The sequence below is a fragment of the Squalius cephalus genome (assembly GCF_949319135.1).
Source record: "Squalius cephalus genome assembly, chromosome: 11".
In the NCBI taxonomy this organism is placed as follows: domain Eukaryota; kingdom Metazoa; phylum Chordata; class Actinopteri; order Cypriniformes; family Leuciscidae; genus Squalius; species Squalius cephalus.
This window is the reverse complement of record NC_137132.1, coordinates 14,654,437-14,671,991: the sequence shown is the minus strand read 5'-3', so window position 1 is coordinate 14,671,991 and position 17,555 is coordinate 14,654,437. Positions and strand designations below refer to the sequence as shown.

The 17,555-nt window shown below is 38.7% G+C and overlaps 1 protein-coding gene across 5 annotated transcripts; it reads right to left on the bottom strand.

The window, feature by feature from the left end:
• Positions 1-5,520: 5,520 nt before the first annotated feature.
• Positions 5,521-17,292, bottom strand: il15l (interleukin 15, like). 5 transcript variants are annotated; one of them, XM_079885038.1, is made up of 5 exons: positions 17,047-17,279; positions 16,332-16,528; positions 16,164-16,220; positions 13,601-13,729; positions 5,521-6,160 (listed from the first exon to the last, which is right to left on the bottom strand). In XM_079885038.1, exons 2-5 carry the CDS (start codon positions 16,521-16,523, stop codon positions 5,978-5,980), a joined length of 561 nt encoding a protein of 186 aa, XP_079741164.1. In that variant the 5' UTR covers positions 16,524-16,528; positions 17,047-17,279; the 3' UTR covers positions 5,521-5,977. The 5 variants fall into 5 exon arrangements, with proteins under 5 accessions (XP_079741164.1, XP_079741162.1, XP_079741163.1 ...); XM_079885036.1 differs by having other exon boundaries at positions 5,620-6,154; positions 13,601-13,732; positions 16,332-16,639; positions 17,047-17,292; XM_079885037.1 differs by having other exon boundaries at positions 5,620-6,160; positions 13,601-13,732; positions 17,047-17,282.
• Between the last annotated feature and the right edge of the window lie 263 nt (positions 17,293-17,555).

Sequence of the window (17,555 nt, the reverse complement as noted above, 5' to 3'; positions counted from 1 at the left end):
GGGAATGTTCTTCTGGTACAGACATTTCTTTGTCCCACAAGAACTTAGGACCAGTGAACCAGTTTGAGGTGAGTAACTCCTTTGCTGTCAAACCTCTAGATGCATGATCAGCAGGGTTTTCCTGCGTTGGGACATACTTCCACTGCTGGGGAATTGTACTGAGGTGTATTTTTTGCACTCGATTAGCGACAAAAGTATGAAATCTGCGTGCCTCATTACTTATATATCCCAATACTACTTTGGAATCTGTCCAAAACGTCTCCTCGAAAACATCATAGTCCAGTTCTCTCTTAAGCATACTGCTCACTTTGACAGAAACAACGGCAGCTGCTAACTCTAATCTGGGGATTGTTGTAACTTTAAGAGGTGCAACTCTTGATTTCGCCATCACCAGTGCACAGTGAATGTCTCCATCCTCATTTTTGAGTCTCAAATATGAACATTGACCATATCCATGGACACTAGCATCAGAAAAGTGATGTAATTCAACTTGAATGGCTCTTCCAAAACTAGGTGCGTATGTTCGTGGTACATCTATTTTCTGCAGATGGTTTAAATCTTGTCTCCATCGCTCACACCTTAGATTAAGTTCATTCGAAAGAGGGTCATCCCATCCACTGCCACGCTTACACACATCCTGCAATATTCCTTTTCCACTCAACAGCACGGGTGCAATAAGTCCTAGAGGATCATAAACAGAAGCAACAGTAGACAAGATGCCACGTCAAGTAACAGGTTGATCTTTCAACTGAACTTTGAATTTTAAACAGTCCGATTCTCTTTCCCATTGTATGCCAAGACTTCTTTCTAGGGGTAGCTCATCAAATGAAAGATCAAGATTTTTCACGTCAGAGATCTTTTCTGAAGTGGGAATGCTAACCAGCATTGTTTTACTGTTTGACACAAATTTGTGGAGCCGTAGGCCACCTATAGCACAGAGCTTCCGTGCCTCATCTGCAACTTTAATGGCTTCTTCAACATTCTCTACACTGATCACTCCATCATCCACATAAAAGTTTCTAATCACAAATTGTGAACCTAGCGGATACAACTCGCTGTTTTCAGTTGCAAGATGTTTCAAGCCATAATTTGCACACCCTGAGGATGAGGTTGCACCAAAGAGATGAACTTTCATACGAAACTCACTTGCAGGCTGGTTGAAATTGCCATCCTTCCACCATCAGATTAGTTGACATGAAACTGATGGTACATTCTCTCTACATCACACATAAGTGCGATGGGGTGTTGACGAAATCGAATTAAGATGCCATTTAGACTGTTTATCAAATCAGGACCTTGAAGTAAGTAATCGTTTAAGGAGTAACCCTCATACCTTGCAGAGCAATCGAAGACCACACGCAGTTTATCTGCCTTCTTTGGATGGAAAACACCGTGGTGAGGCAAGTACCATATTTCTCCTTCCTTGCCGTCGTTATGTACCTCCTCAGCATTTCCTCTCTGCAAGATCTCACTAATGAATTCATTGTAACGTTTCTTATACAACTCATCCTTTGCCATCTTGTTTTTGAGATGGTTGAGTCTAACCACAGCACATTGTTTGTTACTTGGTAAGTTGGGCCTCACTTTAAAAGGAAGTGGCATTTGATAATGGCCATGAACATTCCTCTGTATACCTTCCTTTAATTTCTCAAGAAAAAGGACATCATCCTGGGAAACCTTTGCACTCTCTTCTTCAGTCTTTAAAATCACTTTCAAGGACACGAATGACATCACCTGGTGTGATGGAAGGAAGCTCCTTAACCGCAATGCGGTGACACAATCTACTGACTCCAGGTAAATCAGAGTATGGTGAAGAACAATCTACTATACTCCATCCTAAGTCTGTCCGAATGGCGTAGGGTTCATCATCTCCTCCTACTATTACTTCTCTAGGAGTCATTGACTTTGAACAATTGTAGCCTATTAAAAGACCAATATCACAATCCTGCAATGGAGGTATCTTGTCCACAATGACTGTAAGATGATTCCAGTTTTTAGCGACTTCACAAGTAGGAATGTGGCTACGATTAACTAGTATGCAGTCTTTGGTGTAGGTAGGAGGTAAATCAATATAATTACCAGATTTGTATGCTCTCACTTGGAGTCCTGATACCCTCTCACTCTGCAGGATGGTATCTTTTCCAAGCATGGTGGTAAGCTTCAATTTGACTGGAAATGTCGTTGCCTGTAGTAGAGCCTCACTCACTCCTTTATCAATAAACGTGGTATCACTCTGGGAATCCAAAAGCGCATACACCAGTTTCTCACAACTTGGATTTTGTTTTACAGATACCCAGACAGGTACAATCATTAAAGGAGAAGTTCACTTTTAAAATGAAAATTCTGTCATCATATACTCACCCTCATGTTGTTTCAAAGCTGTATGAATTTCTTTCTTATGCTGAACAGAAAGGAAGATATTTAGAAGATTATCAGTAACCAGACAGTTTTTGGGTCCCAATGACTTCCATAGTAGGAAAAAAATATACTATGGAAGTCATTGGGACCCAAAAACTGTCTGGTTACTGATATTCTTCTAAACTTCTCCTTCAAAGTATGCACATTTCGCTCTTCTCCATTTACACTTAAGGCCACTGCATTCTTTGTATCATCAGGATCACTTTGGGTTTGAACTGCAGAAGATAGAGTCTTTACCATTTTCACAAAGTTATGTAAACTAGTTGGATGCTTCCTTTTGCAGGTATTACAAGTGAGACGATAACGACACTCCTTTGCACCGTGACCAGACTTCAAGCATCCATAGCAAAGCCTCTTCTCTTGGATACATTTCCGTCGCTCCTCCAATGGTTTGCTGAGAAAACTGAAACAGTTGTCAAGTTGATGGTTATCTTTCTGGCAAAGCATACACAGAATTTTGTTCACTGGTTTGACAACTTTTTGACTCTCGATGTTCGTTTGAGTGGTGAAAACTCTAACTCTGTTTCTTGTGGTCTCTTTCAGATTTGCCTTTTCAGTGACAGGTCCTGCAACATGAAGAGCATGAAACGAGGTAACTGGATTGCAAGCAATCTCTGCTTCAGTAGATACAAAAGCAGCAAATTCTTTCAAAGTAGGATACTCGAGATTTGCAGAAAGAGATTGTGTGACTTGACGATTCCATCTGCCAATTGCCCAATCAGGTAATTTCAGCACAAGTTTCTGATTTTCTTGGTAATCATTTAAAATTTGAAGGCCTTTGACATGTGGCATGGCACCTTGGCTTGCATTTAAAAAGTCAGAGAAGGTTTGAAGACCAATGGCATCCTTTGGGTGAATTTTAGACTAGCTTGCCAGCCTTTCTCTGAACGCCTTTTGTATCACGAATGGTTGGCCATAACGATTGTTCAGTCTGCCCCATGCATCTTGATAAGCTTCGTCATCTGTTCTGAAGAAAGTTCCTTCTAAAGCTTATCTAGCAGGACCACTCACATATTTCTTGAGATAAAACATCTTATCAGCAGAAGAAATAGTTTTCTTATCAATAAGTGCCGCAAAGGATTGCTTAAACTCAATGAAGTGAATGGGGTCACCAACAAAAACAGGAGGCTCTGGCATCGGCAACTTGCTCATGGTCAGGCCGTCTTGAAATGCTTGAACAAGAAGAGGTATATCAGTTGCTGATGCTTTCATGACACACCTTTTGAAACGTTTCTTGCTTTTTCACATTTGTTTGAGAGAAATCTGATTCTGATCCGTTTATACTGCTACAATCTTTGGACAAGTTAGTCTTTTCTCTCTCAGCCTCTTGATTATAGACTTCTAGTTTAGCTTGAGCTGCTTTCAAATCCTTTTGCGCTTGAATTTGCTCTAGTTCCTTCAACTCGACATCGAGAGCCCTTTTATGTTGTTCTTCTAACTGCTTTATCTTTTCCTTTTGCTTTGATTCTTCTAATAGAACATTATATGCAGCTTGCTTAGCTGCCACTTCGGCTGCAGCATCTACACGTTTGGCTTCTAAGCTGGATACAACAGAGGGATGACTGGAGTAATTACTAGTTTTCTGACTAACTCGTGAAACCGTCGAACCAAAGATTGAATGGGCATATTGATGATCTAATAAGGTACGAAGACGACTTCTCTCCCTTTCACCATCAAAATCTCCATCTAAACCTGTTATTCTTTCATAAATGATTTTAATGATGTCAGCTGTAACTGCTTCACAAGCATCCATTTTTCTCCTCATTTCAATAGCAGGTGATACACGCTCTCTAAAGTCTTTATAAGCACTCAGAACTTTGTTTTTGGCTGCCTCCAAAGTATCAATCAAAATGGCTAATTGAGTCCCTAGTGCGTCTGATTTAAGATGCTCACGTGCACTACGAGCTTCTATTTTCCATTGATTATATAAAGATACAATTTTTTTCTCCTTTTTTGATAGCTCTTCTTGCTGATACGCTAACATTTTTTCAGTAGGGACATGGATGCGCTTTGAATGGCGTGTACTCTCACTTTGAGTTTCTACGTGATGGCTATCAGTTTGCCTATCTGCCTCCTTTGCACCTGCATCTGATTTTGACATTTTCAGTTCACCAAATTACATAACATTATTCACATTTAACATTCAAATTAATTTGATAAAGTATGTTCAGCAAATTCACTTTAACCACATGTGCTGAAACATAACCCTTAAATGTGAAACTCGTTTGATACACTTTAGTCCTTTAGTCCATTAATAGGCGATCTACACAAATGAGAAAAGATTTCTCTTAAGAATTCATTTCATATCTTTGGTACTCACTGCGATCCACCAAACAATTTGGAACAGTTCACTTCCCTTATACCACGGGCTGATAAGCAAATCCAAGGAAAACAATGACAGCAGAAAAAGACTGCAGTAAAAAAAATGACTGAACAAGATCAAACTCTTTTAAAGCAAATAGCAAAGAAAAACTGCACACATTAGCTGTAGAATCTACGAAACCAACGAAGGGACATGGTGAAGGAAAAATAATTAATCAATGCTTTTGCGTTCCCTTTTTTCTTGTGTTTACAAAAATATTGTGAGTAAACGCAGTTTCCTACTCTACCCATTCCGAGCAGGATTCAAACCAGGGACTCCAGCATGGAAGGTAAATGTGTTAACAATTGGACGCTATAGTGTCAGTCACTATTGCACCTCTTGAGGCAAGGAAGTGAAGTTTACACGCACAGCTCTTACTAGCTTGCCTCTGATACACACACAAACACACATATAATATATATATAATATGTTTATAAATATGTGTATGTGTGTGTATATATTGATCTTCACTGACATAGTCCAAGTACACAACGTTAATCTGAAGTTAAACCTACCTCCTGGTAGGTTTAATTTAAGCCTCAATTTAGTCCTGGAGTAGCTCTAGTCGTCTTCCAGTAAATCAGACTCTAGACCAAGTCTTGGACTATTTAAAACCATGACAGAGAAAGCAATTTCTGTTAATCTGGTTTAAAAGGCCATTTTACTAGGCTTAATCTCTGTCTGGGAAACCGCCCCAATAACTTTATTTGCCAATAATGCAAAGCCATTAGCCAATAACGTGTAACAATGTATTGCTGGCTATTTATTGACAACATTGCATGTAACAAAAGGTCAACATTTGTTCAATGAACTCATCTTATCACATTTTATGTCCTCATGATTTTCCCAATTAAATCTTCTAGGATGCATTAAACTTATTATAGTTAAGATAAGTCTTTATTTTGGTCAGAAGAATACTACTGTAATTCTCAAATTGCATAATTAGCTACTCAGCAATCATTTATATTCGAGTAAATAAATAACAAAAAAGCTGTCATGGATTTAGAGGTAGTTTGTTGTCAAAGCAGACACTGTAGCAAATATTCCATAAAAGTCATTTATTTAAGAAAATATATCTTTTGCATGCTTCGGATACAGATGGGTATGTACTGTAGGTTTGTAGCTTAGTATATGGTGTCTGTTTCGCCTCTCAGAAACTTCTCCAGAACCGCTTCAGGGATCCACACAGCTGCTCCTTCAGATCATGTTCTTCATGTTTTTTTCCATCAAGTTCTCTAAATGTCTCTTAACCTTCCTTGGAGCGCAACGTTTTCCAGCATTCATCATTTGTAAAAAGTTTTGTAATTCTTCTAAAAAAGTCTCTGCTCTTTGTTCTTGGTAGAGCTCACAGCCTGGGCATGACTTCATCTTGTCCTGTAACTTAATAGGGTTAAATAGGGTATTATGTAATGAGGTTAGGGCACAGCAGAGGAAGTGTCTTGCAGATAACTTAACATTTCCAGAGACAATGTAATTCTAATTCACAAAATCATAAATTCATTTGTGTGAATCTCATGAAAACATTTCCAGATTGTTTTACACAATTTTTAATTACAATTAAGCAACCACCCAGAACATCTGCATAGCAACACCCTAGCAACCATCCAGAACACCTTTTATAGCAAACACCCCAAATGCCCTAGCAAACAACCACATAGCAGTCTATCTGTCTAAAATACTGCATGGCCTAAAAAACTTCAAACTTTGAGCATTTAAAGCTACTTAAAACTGCTTCAAAATTCAAGCTTTGAAAAAATTGGTGTAGGATTTATTTTGAAAAGTTTATAATCAGAAATTGCTGGTAAATTTCACAAATAATTACAATGAATTGATAAGTATTGAATTAAACATGAAATGTTGAAATAGAAATACTGAAATAGTACTTTCTTGTCAAATATACGCAGATACTCTGTTTTATGTAGCTCAAACAGTAAAACGTTGATGCTTGCAACACCAAGGTCATGGGTTTGATTCCCAGGGAAAGCAAGAACTGATAAGAATGTAAAATGTATCATTTGAAATGCAATGTAAGTCGTTTTGGACAAAAGCGTCTGCCAAATGCATAAATGTAAATGTAAATTTACAACTTTGAAAAATATATTTTTTTTTTTTACAGTCTCCTTCAAACTTTCTGGCTATGCTTTCTGGAATCAACATCAAAGTTTGTTTACCAGGTTTACTATCCTTGTATCTATTATGGGTTATTTACAGCTTAGATGTATGGGTCGTATTTGTCGCATGCTGTAGATTATCACAGGACAGGTAATCATTTCAGCTCATCCCTCAGTAAAAACAAATAGAAAACGTGAGCAGTAATACATTTAGGGCAGTCGTGGCCTAATGGTTAGAGAGTCAGAATGGTAACCCTTACGAAAAAAATAAGTTTATTCAAGTGTGCTATTAGTATAGTTCTTTTAAACTAAAAATAAGAAAGTATACTTTCAGTCTACTTTTCATGTTCTTCTCATAAATATACTTTATTTACTTCTCAGAAGTATATTTAAAATTCAGACTTCAAAAGTGCAAAAATAATATATAAATAGTAAACTATATGATGTTATGTCCACTTAAAGAAACCTTGAAAGTATACTTTACTTAGAGTATACTTCAGAGTGTAATTTCATAACCTAAAAAAATGTGCTACAAGTATTTGACTAGTAAATTATCATTATACCTATAAGTTCAACAATAGAAAAACTTAGTTAAACTAGTTATGTACTCAAAGTTTACTACTGTTACAAATGTACTTTTATATGAAAATTAGGCCAATTTAGTCCCAATGGTGCAGAAACAGTTCTCTTACAAGTATACTTCTAGTACAATTATATTAGTATATTTACTACATAAAGTATACTTAAAAATATACTTGAACTTTACTTAAGTATACTTAATCAAATTAACTTGAAGCATACTTAATTTTGGTACGGGAACGCAAAGGTTGCGGGTTCAATTCTCAATATCGGCAGGAAATGACTGAGGTGCACTTGAGCAAGACATCTAACCCCCAATCGCTCCCCGGGTGCCTCATCAAAAATGGCTGCCCACTGCTCCTGTGTGTGTCCATGGTTTGTAGGGTGTGTGTGTGTGTGTGTGGTCTGCACTAAGAGAGTTAGGAGATGAAGGTGTGTAAGTAGGTCAAGTGCATAATGAAAAACACCTGTGTCTGTGCAAGCAGGCTAGAATGTATGAACGCACATGAACTATTGCGTGTAATGCGAAACATATTATTATGTCTGGGTGCAGCCCAGTACGAATAGTAGAACGAATAGTTTTGCTTGATATTTCTTGATTCTATTTTATTTTATTTTTCACGAGTTCACACTCACAGATAAGCCAGATAGAACGAATGTTATGCGTATTTGGCGTGCTGTCCGAGGAGAGGGCTCTGACATCGGTATTTGGCCCAAACCCAGAGTGCTCCCCCCGTATTCCTGACTGTAGTAGGAACAAGCGAAGACTTCATGAGGGATGCTGAAAATTGTTGAGGAATGAAGGTGAGTCGATTGTGTGTATATATAGGCTTCCTCTCATGCTGATAGGAAAGACGTGATAATTGCTGATGACGAGATGATTGGATAGATCATTTGAATGTGCTCCACCTGAACTTTGTGTATAAAACAATTTAATGTCATGTGTGAATCTCTTAAAAACATTTTTGATTTTTTCACATTATTTTTAAAGACAATTAAGGACTTAAAGCATTAAGCAGTGAAACATTTGCGATGAATAAATGCATGCATATTTGCTTTTAAATTAATTTGTTTAAAAGTGCAGTAAGCAATTTCTGAGAAAAGCTGTTGAAAGTAGATCCGACTGATTACCACAACATGCTTGTAGCCAATCGGCAGTAGGGGGTGTAAACACACTCATGATGGGGGAGGAGAAAGTAAGCAAATTGAAAAATGAAAATATCTGTCTATCTCTTACGGTGCGTGTCCACTGGCACAGAGCGAGCGGAGCGGAGCGAGCGTTTTCAATTCATTCCTATGGAAGTTGAGCTTCACGCTCGCGCAGTGCATTGTGGGATTGACAGCGGACCGGAGAAAGTGTTGGGAGCGTCAAAAGGTTGGGCAGTTCTCGACTTTATGCAAATATCAAGCGAAAAACGCGGTTGGCAGCCAATTGCTCTGAGGTTCGCGATGTGACGTCATTTAAAAATATGCAGACTGTGGCAGTGTTATTGCTGGATTTAGTACGTAAATCGTTTTGTTTACAAATTAGAGGCTTTGCAGTTGTTATATATATATGTTAAAGGAGTCATATAATGGTACATGCACTTTTACAAGTTGATTGTACTGAAATGTGTGTTGGCAGTGCCCGTACACAACCATCATAAACTAATAAAAATCCATCCAGTGTTTTTTTTTTTATCTTCTTATATGTTTTCCCCTCTCTCATATCAAGCCGTGACGTCACAAAATCGATGCCCCTCCCACGATTGTTGATTGACAGCAGCGTTTCAACACAGACCCGCCCTCGCTCGTGAGCGAGCTGTCAATAATAGTCCACGCAGACCGGCGCGGTCATTGTTGATACGCTGGAGCACTGTCTATGAGCAGAATGGCGTCTAAGCGATTGTGGTGTTCTGTTCTTGAGTGCAATAACGAACACAGCAGTCATTTTGATGTTCCTAAATCCGAACCGCTGAAGACGCAGTGGCTGAGTTTGTTTTCGAAGGGAATATTCCCCACTATCAACGTCAATGCTTTCATGTTAGCGCGAATCATTTCACACACCAGACTGCTTTACAAACGAGGGTCAGTAACGTTATAAAGCTGGTTTTGCTAAGAAACTGCTCCTGAAAAAAGAATCGGTACTACCAACTATTCATGTTCCTGCTGCACCTCCAGAAGAAGAAGTGAGTGTAACGTTTTATTAACCTTTATATTAATATTTATATTAGTCTTTGCAAATCGCTTGCTGCACACTTCACAATAAATGCGGCTGTTTACACTCAGGGTACATTACGGCATGTTTTCTATGTACGACGTTCTCAATATAATTCATAATCCCAAGTTTATAATGAACAACACGTTATGGTTATTGTGTTATTATTACAACGGTGTATGCACAGAACAGAGGGGCGGGGTGAGTAAAGCTCATTATCATTTAAAGACACATGCACTTAAACGGCGTGCTGAAAACAGCTGTTTTTGACCAGGTAAAATTAGTGTTTTCTTACAATACTAATGAGAATTTTTAATTAAAGTATATTACAAACTTTGAATTTAGACCCTAAAGAATCATATTAGCTTGTACAAAAATGGCATTATATGACCCCTTTAAATATTTTATTTTGGATGTGATCATTGTGATTATAAAAGTTTATAAAATTGAAAGGATATCTTTGCTTGGTGCATTTGGAAACAAATCTTGTCTATTTTATAAATGTAATCGCGTGCATCTCTGATGATTATACTGTCCGTGTTTTGAAAAAAAATTAGATTAAACACAGGGCCGGCCCGAGGCATAAGCGAACTAAGCGGCTGCTTGGAACCGGAAGTTGCAAATGACTTTTCTCCAGTGTTGTGACGTATTTCCCAGTGAAAAGGAATATTGAACAGAGGGCAGGGTTTTACTCTAGCACTCCTCCTCTCCATCTCTGCTCATAACAGACTAACGGTTTGAGGGGAGTGGTTAAGCGTTTCCCAACCCAAGCCGTCAAACCTACATCATCAGAGAAGGAACGCCATTCCAGACCGGAAGTAACTTTTCAGACTTTGATTAAAGATTACGACGGCAAACTATTTTTTTCTGTGTATTAACTTGCACGGATTAATTTTTCACCACAAGACTAGTAATATGCGCTAACAAAGTAAATAAGGTCAATTTTGATTTCAGTTGGACTTTAACCATGCTTGCATTTTAATGCATTGTATTTTTAGGGGCTTGCATTTTTATGGGCTGAAATTCAACATGGTTGAATATTTAAGCAGTGAATATTTCAATTCAAAACATTTCAAACACATTTTCATTATTAAAAATTAAATAATCCATATTCACATTTCACTTCCAAAATATAAAAATACAAGCAATTTCCAGTCCATTTTATTTCGCTTTGCAAATTCGCTTCCACAAATTCAGTGGTTCAAATTAGACAGAAAATACTACGTTGACATCTATTTTTTACAGTCTATGGTTGACATCCAGGAACAGCAGGAAAATCAGTAGATTACCGAGCAAACTCTCCATCTGCTGTGGAAGTGAATTTGCAAAGTGAAAAAATAAAATGGACCGAAAATTGCCTGTTGAATATTATAGGTTGTATTTTTAAACAGTTTGAATATTTTGGAAGTGAAATATGAAAGGTGAATATGGATTATTGATTTTTTAATAATGAAAATGTGTTTGAAATGTTAGGTTGACTATTTTATTATTATATTTTATTACGGCTATAATGAACAGGCTGTGATGTCAAGATTGCAATGCTGGATTATGTTGTGTGTGTGTGTGTGTGTGTGAGGCGCGGGTGCGATTGAACAGTGGAAACATAAAAACATACTCTGTCATGTTCATACAAGACATCATTCAAACTGCAAAGTGTTGCAAAACGTTGGAGGATATTTTGCAAATAATTTATTTAATATGTTTTGTGACAGTTTGTTTTCAGAAGTTTCAAAGAGTTGGTAAAAGAGTAAAGAAAAAGTTAAAACTTTTTTTTAAGTAGGCCTATCTATTTTTTATTAAAGCTGTAGTCTACGATGTTGAAAATCGGTCGAGAAAGCCTGAGACGGTTGGGAAGTTTTAAAAAACTCATCCAGCCCCTCCACACACACACCCCTCCCCTCTGTGCTACCTGATCCCTCCCACCGGGAAACGACCTGAACAACGTCACTCAGTCAAGCTGTGATCACCGGTAGTAAACATAGCAGCACACAGCGCATCTTGTTCAAATTCCGATCGGCTCGAACAGAAACCCGCTAGGCCTACTGAAATATATTCAAGCACTTCAAGAAATATAATTACTTTGAGCCGTGATAGACGATGCTAAACGGCTAACATTCCAATGCCGACCGGCAGCATGAGCATGTTGTCAGACTGATAAAAAGCTATTTATGTAACACCTCACACCATACAAGTATAAATAAATGCTTAGCACTACCTGCTCAACAAAAAGTCAGCCGTGTCAGCGTCGGTTTTCAGTCCCAAATCTCCCTGAAGCTTCCTCCAGCGGTCAATGGTGGACCCTATATTGATTCTACTTTGAGTCCGGCGTTCTTCACATTTTTTTTTTTTTATCTCTGCTCTTTGCTCTACAGACTTTCTCTTTCTTCCAACCTTGACTGTTGGGGCAAGCAGGGGCCGCTTGCTGCTGTCGGTTTGTTTTTTCTCCATTGCTGAGCTGATGCTACTTTGCTAGCTACCATAGACTGTCAGCTGCTTGCCCGCGAAATTTCATGTCGCAGGAGGGGGGCGGGGTGAGGTGCGGTGGGGTGGAGACGCGAGCGCCAGGTGGAGTTTCGATTGGATGAGAGCAGTTGACCAATGTAAGCTGTCCGGCCGGACAGCTTACATTGGTCAACTTATCTGCAGCTGTACATCCAATAGAGTGAATGGATTTTTTTCATTCTTTTTCCTCTTCATATTGTTAGGATTGTACTGTAGAACCATAACCAGCATCTAAACGAGGTTATTAATAATGAACAATCTTTGAAATCGTAGACCATAGCTTTAAGTATTTATTTTGTATTAATACATAACCTCATTGTATTAATTTTGAATGTAACATTATAGCGTGACATTTGTGTCAATAATCGTCAAGCACAGGTGACTCAGCGTGGAGGGAGGGGCCCCCCAAATCAAATTCTGCTTAGGGCCCCCAAAAGGCTCGGGCCGGCACTTATTAAACACACTCGCAACCAACACAACCCAAAGCGGAGGCGTTATATAGCGTTGCCAGCGGCACTAAGCGTAGTTTTGTTGCTGTAGCCTAGTGGACACGCACCGTTATGCTGCGTTCACACCGAACGCTAAGTGAGCGTCAAATTCGCTTCTATCGTGTCTAGTTGGACGCTTGAACATTTTGAATCCACTTGCGCGTCCAAAGCGAGCGTTTGAAGCGAAATAGACGCACGATCGAGGCGAAATTCCCTTCTTGTGGGAGGGGCAAGTGCTAGGCGGTTGTCTGTTTGCAAAATGGCTGATGTTGATCGAGCATTCATCGAGAGAGTCACCCTCTGTATTTGCTCTGGAGAGCAGAACAGCGGCGTAGGGGTCATCGTCGCCGTACTTGGGTCCACCAGACCCTCCGGATGACGGCCGCTTTCAGCGGTAGGCTACTTCCGCCTGTCCCGCGCCCAGTTTAATGACCTGTTGTCCTGCATGGCTGCATCATGGGAGCGAGGATCCCCTCGAGGATGCCCCCGTTTATCACGTCACTTCACCACGTGACAGCAGCAAGCAGGCTCCTGATTGGTTAACGCGGCGCGAACAAACGCCAAAGTTCAGATTTTTCAACTCGGGCGTCAGATGCGAATTCGCTTCAAACGCGTGAATGCACAAAAAACACCAAATAAAATCACTCGTATCGCGGCAGACGCTTATTTGCATATGTATATAAATTTGCATATGTATATAAATTTTGCCCTCTCACTAATTGCTGCTATATGCAGTAACGGGCTGTATACAGCATGTATCATTACAAGTATTAGCCTACTGTAAATACCATGCCATCTTATTAAAGGTTATCTTTAATGAACTAATATATTGATTACAAAGCCACCAACAATTACATGAACCACACAATCATACAGCCACTTCTCTAATAACAGAGGATCAGATTATTGGATATCCTAAATGACTTGCAGATTTTGAACTCACCTTATATTTTAGATTATTGAGAAGCCTTAGTAGTTTCTGAGGCCAGTTCAACTTGGCCACACTCTGGGTTTCAACAAACAAAACATTCAGTTCCAGCGCAAAACACATAAGTGTGGACCTGGAGCAGTTCTGCTAAAGGAGATGACACAACAATTAATACCCTGCAGCAGCGGTGATGAGACTGCATGTTCAGACTACAAAAACGAAACAGATTTGAATGGGCAAAAAAAGTTTTTTGCAAGGTCTAGGAGAGCAGCATGAGCATAATTTAGTTTAGAAAAAGCATCAGAATATTTATTAGATAGAAGTTACTGTATCTGTGGCTGCCTAAAAGCCGGCTTTGCTATTGATTGGATGAGCTCTCAAATGGACGGGGCAACTAATGGTCAATATTTGAAACAATTGAGATGCATCATTAACAGCACTTCAACAGCACTTAGGCTAGTTAGTCCGTTGTGGTTCATAAGGCATTAAAAAACAGCTTTAGTAGCAACATTGCAGACACACAAAGATAACATGAATTAACAGAACCAATTTGCCATAACTCGTCTCTTATAAGTGATAAGAGTGACATCTGTGCTTCCTTACTGTGAAATACACTGACCTGTATGTAGCCTATTTATTACAAAAATTACACAACCTCTTCAAAAAGTTTTCTGAAATATATCAGCGAATGATTACAAGACTGTTTTCTACTGCAAATCTTGAGTAAACTAAAGGTCAACAAAAGCATAAACAAAGGACGAAAATGTCCCAGCTGTTCTTCACAAAGATCTATGAAATTCAACATTGTTACTTGCATCAGTAGGCTATGCAATATTATTCAATATACATTTAGCCTATGCATTTTTAAAACTTTTTTTTTATTTATATCAAAAATACTATATCTTAACTTCAATTCCAAAGCAATTAAGTAAGGGTTAATGCCCGACGAGGTGTCCATTAATGGACGACGGCGAGGCCCCCGCCGAAGGCCATTAATATCTGACAATGGACACCTCGAAGGGCATTAACCCGCTTATACCATGGTCACTTGCCAAATAACACATTTTTAAAACATTTTTTTAGTTTATATTTTAATTAGTTTTACAATCGAAATCTAAAGTTTTTACAAACAATAACTTGGTTTCCCTGGTTACGCCTGACGGTTTATTTAGCAACCGGAGATAGCCTATAGTCCGCTCAGCTCCTAGAACTATATGGGACGTTCGCGAATGAGCCGGATCTAAGAGCCGGCTCTTGTAGGTGAACGTCGGGAGCTGGCTCGCATATCTGAAGAGCCGACTCTATTTTTAAAAATATAGCCTATAGAAATTAAATCATTATGTAGGCTAATAATGAAATAATGAATGATTTTAATTGTAGGCCTATTTAAAATAATTTACTAATTCAAAAAGACCAACAAAAAAATAATAGGCTATAGGCCTAAAGGCGCACACACATTGTTTCGACTGTCTGATCAGCCTCACATTCTGATCCTGTCAATCATACACGCGATATCACCCAATTAAACTGCATGAGGGAGGGCCGAGCCAACTCACACACACACACACTAGAGATGCGGATAAACCGCGGATCGGGCGGATGACGTGACGAAAAATTATATTTTAATTAAATTCTGGCGGGTGGCGGTTGAACCAATCAAATGAAAAAAGTTTGCCACTAAGCAATCCTGCAAGCTATGAGCCCAGCTGTCAGTAGACTAATACTGGAGGAGGTCTAAACGTCTCGTAGATGAGACTGCCTGGGTTATTTTGTTTCGAGATTAGTTATAGCCTAATTTAAAATAGCCAATCGTAGCCTACCACTCGTGGAATAGGCATTTAAAAGAGAGACAGATTATGGTCTGATATGACTCAGAAATGACATCGGGCAATTGCAGCGCAAGATGTTCAGAAGAACGCAAGAGCTAAACTTCTACAAGCTCAATAGCATCCACATAATAATAAAAAAATAAAAAAATAAAAAAAAAGGTAAGAAAAATAGTCAGTCATAACTTTGCCTATTAATTAGATGTGCAAGGCAAGCAGACAAGTTTTCGGGTTGTTATGGACAATTAAAAATGTGAATATTCACGCTGCACAGTTGTGTGGTGGACTTTCAGCGAGTTAAAAAAAAAAAAAATTTAAAGAGCCGTTTGTGAGTCAAAAGAGCCGGCTCTTTTCAGTGAGCTGAGTCAAACGAGCCGGCTCACGAAAAAGAGCCGGAATGCCCATCACTACCTAGAACCCTTCAGTTTACTGCCTGTTGCTATGGTTACTCACAGCTGATGTAGCCAGCGCATTTATTTATTAATTTCGAACGGTAAACAGTTAGTTTCACCAGAACTCCTTTACTAGGTGTCCTCTATCACTTTTTAATGGACACCCTGCAGCCAATCAGAATCGAGTATTCACCCAGACCATGGTATAAAGTAAATGATCAGTTATCTGATGAGTAATTATATCACAGGACAAAGATTCAAATGTACCTTCAGGCAACTGCACAACAACGTCAGACCTAGAAAACAGCATTATTCAAATAGTATACTGACAAATAATAATAGTGTGTAAAATCCACATACCTCATAATCTGCTACAGCCAGGGTTGGTGTGTACAGCGTCAGCATGCAATCATTTTCCTGTCATAAGAGAAACCACGCCTTTAACAGAAGCAGAGGAAGAACAGACAAGACAGGAATTTCAATCAATAATTCCTTAAGTAAAAATAAAATAATAATTAGCTAATGTACCAGTTTGCTCAGCTCCTCTGTAATCTTTTCCACCATCTCCACACTCTCTATGCTGCATATTGATACACACTTGATCTGTCTTGTCAATATGATCAGCAGATACAGAAATAATGATGTGAAACACATGGAATAGTGGAGTAAATCTGTCCTCATATCAAATATCCAGCTCCCCCTTAGCAGCAGATTTGTCATCAGACCTAGAAAGAGATGGGGCACTTTGAGTGGCTTCCTACATTTCAACCTCCCTGGGGTTTGGCTTATTAGGTACACAATGAAGCACATGGCTGAAGACACATGCTGCCTCTAATCTAAAGAAACAATAGAGGGAAAAACAAATACAGATTAATAGAATTAACAGGATTATTTCTTAAAAAGATGCAAAAAAAAAATTTGTAATTGTCACTTATTCATTCTTTTCTCCTATTTATTCTTTTATATAATATATATATGCCTATTTCATTTAAACAAACTATGCATTTAACAAATAAAATTGACACTGACTTAATAGAGATAATTTTTTACAGATTTAAATTTTTAAACTACAGTTTGTCAGCAGCCCTTACGAAAACTGTGGTTATACAAATGGTAATAAAACTGACAAAAAAAACAACAACCCACAATGTTACTACACTAGTAATAGCACTTCACTATAATAAAACCATAGTTAATTTTTATCGACCTTATTGGAATTAGACAGCCTGTACCACCGACCTACCTCATCAAAAACCCACATTTATTGAGGGAAAAGATTAACACGACCATAGACAGAATTGCAGAATCACGTGTAATCATCATGTCGAATAAGCGTGTTTTCATCTGCCACAACTCCAAGAAAAGCAAAACATTAGTAAAATGTTGAGATCCGTGTCTCCGGCTACTTTCTGCAGATATGACGTAGCATAACTGTATCCATTTTCATGACTACCACAGTAATCTCGACTGAAGTGTAGCGAGTGAGTGCAGTGGAGTATGTTTATATAGCGCCTCGTGATTGGGCTGGACTGTGATCCCGTCACACAACACATGGAGCATACGAAACTGAAAGGACGTTTAAGTTTAAACTTAAGTTTAAACTGAATTCAGAAGGCTAATCACGCGATAGGCCTATATTTGGCATTCGTGGGTCATGCTAAGATAAACAGGAGTAAACATGAAGTGTTCTTGTCGTTATTTTTTCGGACCTACACACACTTTTATGTCATCGCATTGAATTAAGCGCCGCTG

Coding starts and splice junctions, on each gene's coding strand:
- il15l (XM_079885036.1), bottom strand. CDS start 16,613: ATGTGCTTCATTGTGTACCTAATAAGCCAAACCCCAGGGAGGTTGAAA. Junction 16,221..16,331: donor CAGAGGAGCTGAGCAAACTG/GTACATTAGCTA, acceptor CTCTTATGACAG/GAAAATGATTGCATGCTGAC. Junction 13,733..16,163: donor TGGCTGTAGCAGATTATGAG/GTATGTGGATTT, acceptor CATCTCCTTTAG/CAGAACTGCTCCAGGTCCAC.